This window comes from Nymphaea colorata, chromosome 9 (assembly GCF_008831285.2).
Source record: "Nymphaea colorata isolate Beijing-Zhang1983 chromosome 9, ASM883128v2, whole genome shotgun sequence".
Taxonomy (NCBI): domain Eukaryota; kingdom Viridiplantae; phylum Streptophyta; class Magnoliopsida; order Nymphaeales; family Nymphaeaceae; genus Nymphaea; species Nymphaea colorata.
This window is the reverse complement of record NC_045146.1, coordinates 13,549,152-13,557,411: the sequence shown is the minus strand read 5'-3', so window position 1 is coordinate 13,557,411 and position 8,260 is coordinate 13,549,152. Positions and strand designations below refer to the sequence as shown.

The window sequence follows — 8,260 nt, the reverse complement described above, 5'->3', positions numbered from 1 at the left end:
TCTTTCCTTGATTTTAAGTTTGAAAATTACAAAAAAAGACAAGATTAAATTAGCTTACTTGACTTTAATCGAGTCAAGTTCATGTCATTTCTAGAATCGAGTTTTCAGTTAAGCTCGAGCTCGCTCGTGTACAAACAAATCAAGCTCGAATTGGCTCAACTCATTGTACAGCCCTACTTGTATCCATAAGAGGCCCATATGTGGATGACGTTCACGACACTGATCTGTGCACACCTTCAATGATAGGTGATGCTCACAGTGAACCCTAACTACTACGCACAAGTTTCCCTCTTCTTTGGGTTATAAAGTAAAGCAACTTATTTCACAGCACAATCAAGAAGTAGAAATATACTGTGCAGGGAGTTTCATTTACAGTATAGATAAAAAGCTACAAATTATTTAAAATTTTAAGTAGCTAGCTTACAAGTATTGAGCAAACACACTAAAAAATACTTCAATATATTTAGACATGGTTAAGGGGAAGCAGATTGTTGTGGACTATATCCATTCCTTTGATATGTATTGTTGATCGGCTTACAAAATTAATATCAGAAATACTGTTTAGGAAGCATATTGGTTTCACTGTATTCAGAACACGTTTAAAATTGAAATCAACATGCATCCTAAACAGAACACGTTTAAAATTGAATTTACCAGAAATATCGAAACAATTAAGGTCAACTTGCCGTGGTGATACTCAACGAACCACATCACAAGACAGGAACACAGTGCTAAAAATTATTAGAGCTTTCACAATGCAGCCAAAAAAATTGCAGTATGACATAGATGCAGATTCAGATTTTAAGCAACACTGAAGAGGAAATCCCCAAAAAACTCTAAATATTCACAACAATGTTATTCAGCTTCGTAATGAAGAGGCTGCTTGAACGAGATAACATTTGGAACCAAGAAGGCATTACTCAATGCCCATGCTTGGCCGAGCTCAGCCAGCTGCGTCGGGAGTTGCCGTCATCAACATCTCCTCTTCCAGTTGAGACTTGAGACGCGATCTGATTTGACTCGAATAAACTCCATGGCCATGTGATGGTGCCTCCCAACTCCGTCAGATTCCCAATCGTTTCCCACCAGCACCGCCTTAGTAGCTCATTTACCATGTTGAACTCCAGCGCTCTTGTGAATTGAGAGGGTGAAATATATGAGGATGATCGTTCCCATGCTCGACCTGTCGATAATCAATTATTTTTCAGTCAAGGAAAAATCTGATTCACGCAAATGGGGCTGGTTTAGGTGAATGTGAGTCGAGCAGGTTCAGTATCGATGGCGAGCTAGTATAACTTAACTAAATATCTTTAGGCTATTGGAATTCAGTGCTAAGTTTGGGCTCAGATAAAGAAATATCAAAAACCAGATGCAGATACCAGATCATATCTTCGAGGAATAGCGCAAAATAACTTTGAGCCGTCTCTGACAAGCACTAGTTATGCAACAAGCCAAAAAACCCCCCAAACCAAGAGTTCTAATCTGCTGATTAGATTTCATACGAGATGCATGTTTTCTAAGCCAACCCATAAAAGTGGATTTCATAAAATCTATATTAGATTTCCCCGTAAACACTACGTCATGGACTTCCACTCGGTCCTAAACATTCCCTTCATCGGGAACCACCTCTAATGGTCCATCCGTTTTATAAGGAAAAATGTTATGTTGCACTGTATGACTCACAGAGTAGCGAAGATGAGGAGGATTTTTCTTGGGTGCATGGCAGTGAGGCGATTGAATTTTTTGCATCTCCCCTCGTTGTCTCCAGGAACCGATAAAGTACAGGTGGCAGATGAGGTCAGAGGAAGGAGAGGTTTATTAGGCACCACTGGCTGTTTGAATGCATCCAGCTGCGACGCTGCTCCACCTGTACAGAGAGGTTTAAATATCCAATAAATTGCTGACAGGAGAGGGAAGAAAGAGAAGGAGAGCCATAAAATGAAATATATAAAAAGGCAAAAAACAGGACAAAAAGTCACCCAATTATATAACTGAAGCCCGGTAAACTCGGCTGGTGTACAGACCTACTGAAAGACGGGCGCTCAAACCCGTCAAAATATGAGGTCCTGTAGGGGTTGAAATTGCTAAGAGGGATACAGCTGGCCATTGGATAGCAGGTATGAGATCTAATCACGTAACTACATGAGATTCTTGAGGAACGCTAAAGTCTGTAAAATTGGAAGAAGATATCGGATGCCTTCAGATCACGATCTGTGGTCCCGTTCGTAAATACATTGGCAATACGTTGGGTAATGCCGCCAAAAGAGTGCAGAGGCCACGTACGGCCCATTTTGGGTTACAAAATGGTCACGCTGCTGCAAAGCGTGTGAGGAGCTCCATGCAGGTACCCATTGTGGTAAAAATCTAACTTACCCGAGCCCCTGGAACCTCGATTCCAAGAGAAGTAGGAGCTGAGGAAAGCCGTGGGAGGTGAAAGGCCTTTCCTCCAAAGAAAATTTATGCGCGTAGGCATGCAGCTGCCCTTTTCCTTTCCGTTTTTTTCCTTTTGGGCTGCACACGCTTGCATTCCTTTTCCATGGACGAGATAGATCGAAACTAATTTGTGACAAAAAGACCCATTTGGAGTGCTAAACTGTTGATCAATTTATATTTGAAACTCAAGTCCCGTCCCCCTAATCAGGTAGACTGAATTCTTGTTGGCTAGAACTCAAAATAATGGGCAGATCCAACTTTGGAAGATAAATGATTAAAAATATCTACAGCAATTTTACTTTAGTATGCATTGAAGGCACAATGTACGCACCTTGCACACACTTTGCAGCGGCTCTGGAAAGGGGTTCATCTGTCTCATGTTCCTCGGTTGGCGGTCGATCCGTACGGCAGGAGCCCTTGCGAGAAAGCGCCCTCTGGTGGGGAAAAAGAAACCGTGTGTCAGATACCAACAAGGCAAGAACTGTGGCCAGGCTTGGCATAACCCACAAGAGCAATCTGGCGGTCAAAAACATGATGGACAAATGGAGTTTGGCTCCTTCACTAGCTTGAGCTCACAAAACTTAGCTCCAGCTTCCAGGAACTCAATCTCAGTCCGATAGCTTCAAAGGCAACATCGGCAAGAATTCCCCACGAATTTCTCTCGTGACATCCCTTACAAAAGCCTCCGTCTGAGTTCCAGCAGAAGTAGGCCTGATCAAATAATTGGATCGATCCAGGCCTGCAACTGCAAACCAGTAGGGATGTGGATCAAAGTCAGCCAGCGGAACGCCAACAGACTTTCGACTACCTTTACGATGTAGAAGCACCCCCAAATCCAAGTATACATTCTTTTTTCCATATACATTGACATGCTTCAACATCTCACTTTTCCCAAAATAAAGATACCCGCTCCGTTGTAATCATTTGCCAGCATAAACACAAACACAAAGATGGGAGAGCACACTTTTCATATTCATTTGCAGGACAGCAGGCACACATGTGTGCATGTGTGTGTGTGTGTGTAGAGAGAGAGAGACTCACAATCAATTTTGGGCTTCTTGAGCACTTATCAGAGGGTAGAGTGTTTTCCACATCCAATACCACATCCATCGCCGGAAGAGTCTGAGAAAAACAGTCAGTCACTTCAGCCTTCCAGATATTGGCAAGAGAATAGCATACAATGCAGCTTAGGTGCCTAGACGATGAGCATCACAAGGCTTCAAAAGAAAGAATGGGTTCCACATATGGCTATTGGACCAGGCATGATCTTTGCTTATATAAAACGAGGCATAGAAAAAGTGAGTAGATATAGTGATCGACCCCAAGCACTTAAAATATGCACCGTTTTCCTACTGAACACCATGTGTCCAGGAAGTGGTGGAGTCCACCACTTCCTGGAGATCATAGTTTGTTTTGTCTCATGTGATAAGGGTACATTGCAAGCGCTTTGGGGCCCAACACCAAAAGAGGTCTGGTAGTAAAATGGTCATAAAGTAAATACCCTTTTGCAACATTTCAGAGTCCTGTGATCTCAACAAAGCTCGTCAAAGCTAAATTTAAACATCTGCAAAATATGGATCTCCATGAGGGGGTGATGTACCAGGGCATGTTAGGCTTTGCAAGGGAAAGGAATGTTGGTGGACCAAAGTCGAAAATGGACTTTGGAATGTGCCAAGTCAAACAGAAACAGAGAGGGAGAAGGAAAAACAAGAAGCTTCAGAGAATTGACCATGGAGAAAGAAATATCCTAGAACAGAAGCAAAAGAAACGAATAAAACAAAAAATATGTTGCTAATTTGTCGGCTGGAGTTCATGACTTCGTAAAAATGAGAAGTTTTTCAATGTCCTAGCAAACTTTATGCAGTTATTATTCTCTATATTAATACCTACCTACCCATCGGATAGATAGACAACTATACACTTAGATGCAGGAACCAAGTTAAGAGCATCGAGCAAAACTTTTACCACAAGGCGGACGCACCTCTTCCATTAACCCCACTAAACAATTGACAACTTCCAAATTCGTCGAGAAAATGGGTTCAGCTTTATAGAAGGGAATGCCACTTCATCACTATAATTGAGAGACACCACGAAAATGGAAAAGGGTTCATCATCAGAGAATGAAAATTCTCTTCTTTTTGTCCACTTAAAAACACAAGGAAATTGATAATTGGAAGGAAGGGGAAGAGACAACAAGGAAGTACTTTAATTCTAACCTGAACAAGAGCGTCCTCCATTGCTGGCTTCAGCGGTTCTCTGCTAGCTGGCGCGCATTGTCGAAGTAAATGCTCCAACAGGAAAGACCTAAACGAAACAAATGCAATGAAGGAAAGGAGAACCAAAAGCGCGTGGGAAGGGAGGAGCCATTATTGCACCAAGCATGTGCATGCGCTACGGGAGACCAACAACAAAGGCGCGGAAAGAAAAATTGGAGAATTTAATACTTCCCCAAGCGTACAGGTACCACCCAGCGCGAGCTCCTCGCTCTTTGGTTCACCGGGAATTGAAAAATTGTCGCCTTCGGAGGCTTATTTGTTTTTCCTACACGGTTTGCCGATAGACGAAAGCTCCAAGACATTTGTAAACGGTGGCAAAATTGGAGCTATTTGCTTCGGTCGTAGCGACCGAGTCAAGAAAGGTTGTTTTTATTGTAACCGAGTAATTTAGTAGCATCATGATTCCGAGAAGAACCTGCGAGTCCAAAACGAGAAAAAAGGAAAGACAAGGAAAGAGGGAACCGCGGGCCGGTGCCTCGGAGCCTTTTCTGTTGCTTGCCATGTGTTCAACACAATGAACACTTAATGCCGTCGCCATTAAATTGCTCCCATTCTCTCGCTCGAATGACTGCGCGTTTCACCGTGCACTGTGTTCCCAGGATGTAGCATGGGCATCAGTCGCGTAACTAGAAAGTCAGGTTGCCCGAACAATTTACCCACATCTCGCAGATTGAATTATCAAGGCAATCGAGAACGAAGAGGGGTAGTGGGCAAAAATTGCGTTTCTAAATGTACCCTGTTTACTCGGATAGAGTACTGACTAAATCGACCCATTTACATCCCAAGGTTCTACTCTCATCTAGGGATACAAACCGATATAGTTTAACTCGAGGGTATGTTATAAGCCTTTAACTGCACGAGTCTCATCCTTGAATCGGAACCATCGGCATACCTACTCCCCTCAAGAAGAGGCCAAAGCATAATCCTTAGGCCACCGGTTTCAAGGCCCCTCGTGGGCACAAAACCGACAGTGGTGAGTCACACAAATTGCCTAGATCCCTTTGACACCCAACCTCCAGAAAAACAATAACAAGAAACCTTTGACAAGAAATTGTGGTCCAAGAACCAGAAACATGATTAAGACCCGTCTCCATATGGTCCCATCGACTGTCGAAGTAGAGTTGTCCAAGCAGAATATTCACCTCGCCGTCGATCCTTTCAACAGGAAATGCTGCAAGGCATAGACGAATTCGGATTGCTCCCACTAGTGAACTGAGAATAGGTTATGTTACCGAGTGTTCCCTACCATTTTTCCGAGCACATCTGATCCGGCCATGGCCGCCGACCCACAGATGGAACTCGGATAGATCGGTCCTCTTAAAACGGCTTTTACCTTAAACCCAGAGGATATCAAACAATTTAATTGTCATCATTATATTAACAAAATTAACTGGCTGAATCCGCCAATTTAATTTAAGCCCATTTTGCTAATTCAGACACCTTATTGGCCAATATTTGAAGCTTCCTACATCGGCCTCTACGTCAATCTTTGTGGGGTCGATATGAAACCATTTTAATTACAGTTGCCAAGTGAACAGCATTTTCCCGATGCCAAGAATCCCATTAATGTGGACTTGTGTGGGATGTCAACAGATTAGATTCAAAACGGATATAGCAATTACTACACCGTCTATTCTGGATGTCGTTTAATTTCATTTCGAATGGGAATCAATTTTTAGAAATGGTAAAAAAGAACACCAAATTTGGTAAGGAAAAACCTTACATCATACCTGCATGTGATTACTAACAGGACGTATATTTACTTACCCGGTCGAATACCAGATTGTATCCACACCATTGACATCCCTAGGCTTATCATATTAACGATGCGGTTCGACTTGCCGTTCTTCGAAGAGGGTTTACCGTGTAGGTTCAGGTCAGTATTTCAAAAGGCGTGAGTTTCTGGTCCTATAGTAATAAGCTTCTGACATTAACCAGTGACAACTAAAAACAGAGAGAGAGAGAGAGAGAGAGATACCTTTGTCACCCCGATGGTCGATGGTTTACCAGAGACGGAGACGGTGAAACGGCGACCCTGCAAATGGAAAGTGATTCAAAATGAGCGGATGTGTGCAGCCAAATCCCTTCAAAGGAATACAACTCAGTAATAATGAAATGGGGAAATGGAAGATTCGTCGCCCACTTTTCCTCTATGAAGCGGAAATGGAATCCCGCCGCTCACGAAGACGAACAGCTTTCACAATTTATTAAAAGACTTGAGGGTTTTTCAGGCTAGCTGCTGACACGAAACTGTTTCGGAGCACGATCTTTTACGGGAAAATTTACAGCTTGCAAAAGCAGATCAAGACACGCGGAAGCTGAAACGTCGACGAAAAACTTCTCCAACCTCACGACTTTTTGCTCTAGAAATCCAGGACTTCCCTCTAAATTTGGGCAAGATACATCTATCCAGTGAGTCATCCAGAACTCCATGCGAGAGACTAGTCGTTCTAACGAAATGCTAGCAAAATCGTCTGGCAATTTGCTATATCCACGAGGAAAAGCAGAGAATCCGTTCAAACTCCGTTGCGGGAACCTCCAGGAGTAGGAATTCTCGAGACGCTTGGAAAATTCTAGGACGCAGAACTCCCTTGGGATCTCCGCAAGCACCGCCTATTCGCTCGCGATTTGGGAGGAAAAAAGAGCCTCTAAGAAAAAGACGACCTCTACTGAAAAACGGCGGCTCTCAGTTTGGATCCCAAAAGAAGGCGCTCATTTGAGGCGATCATCACAGTAACGACGGTCGCGAATCCGATCACTGCATTCGCAACAAAAAGGCTCGGGAAAATGAAATCACCGCGAGGGATAACGAAATGAAATCGGCTGCTTCATCCCTTCCTCTCCCTCACAATGCAATGCGGCATGACAAGCAAAGAATTGGACAGAGAGAATATACCCAGAGGAAGCACCGAAACTCGTCGCTCTCCAAAACGAGCTCCGTGGGCGACCCCTTCCTCGGAAGCTTCAGAACACCCACCGCCTCGACCACCCACTCTGCCTTCCTCCCCAAGTGAAACCCACAACTGCTAGAGCCTAGAGGGCACAAATGGGAGAAGCAATGGACAGCAAAAGCAACCGATCCACCATCGACGCCTTCCGCAAAGCTCTCTCTTTCTCTCTCGCTTTTTCTCCCTCTCTGTGCTCGAGTTCTGAGACTGAGAGTGAAGTAGAGATCTGATGGCGGGTTTTATTGTGGAGAGACGGAAAAATGGCGGTATTTCGGTGACAACGAGTCTTTTTGCAGAAAGGTTTTAAAACGCAAATAGTTATAGTGGAGGAAAAAAAACACACACAAAAAAAAAAAACAACGGGGAAAAAATGCTTGCTCCACGACTCCCTTACTTTCAAGTTTTAAATATAAGGAGGTTGAGATATTAACGTTCATACCAATTTCTTGCTCGACATCTTTCCAATATTACGATATAACCCGCATTATTTAAATAAAAAGTTAGGTCAACCAACCTAATTCAAGCTTAGGTCCTCGCATTATTTTTTCCCCTAAGTCCCAAAATGAAACATGGTTCATTTCAAATTTCAACAATTAAAAAAAC

The 8,260-nt window shown here is 43.2% G+C and overlaps 1 protein-coding gene across 3 annotated transcripts; it reads right to left on the bottom strand.

Annotated features, from left to right (window-relative positions):
- Positions 1–732: 732 nt before the first annotated feature.
- Positions 733–7,946, bottom strand: LOC116261416 (uncharacterized). 3 transcript variants are annotated; one of them, XM_050079701.1, is made up of 8 exons: positions 7,606–7,946; positions 6,688–6,744; positions 4,650–4,737; positions 4,415–4,504; positions 3,475–3,555; positions 2,765–2,867; positions 1,684–1,867; positions 733–1,183 (listed from the first exon to the last, which is right to left on the bottom strand). In XM_050079701.1, the coding sequence occupies exons 4-8, from the start codon at positions 4,421–4,423 to the stop codon at positions 1,105–1,107; spliced, it is 456 nt and encodes a 151-aa protein (XP_049935658.1). In that variant the 5' UTR covers positions 4,424–4,504; positions 4,650–4,737; positions 6,688–6,744; positions 7,606–7,946; the 3' UTR covers positions 733–1,104. The 3 variants fall into 3 exon arrangements, with proteins under 3 accessions (XP_049935658.1, XP_031496011.1, XP_049935659.1); XM_031640151.2 differs by lacking the exon at positions 4,415–4,504 and having other exon boundaries at positions 7,606–7,945; XM_050079702.1 differs by lacking the exons at positions 4,415–4,504; positions 4,650–4,737.
- Positions 7,947–8,260: the final 314 nt, after the last annotated feature.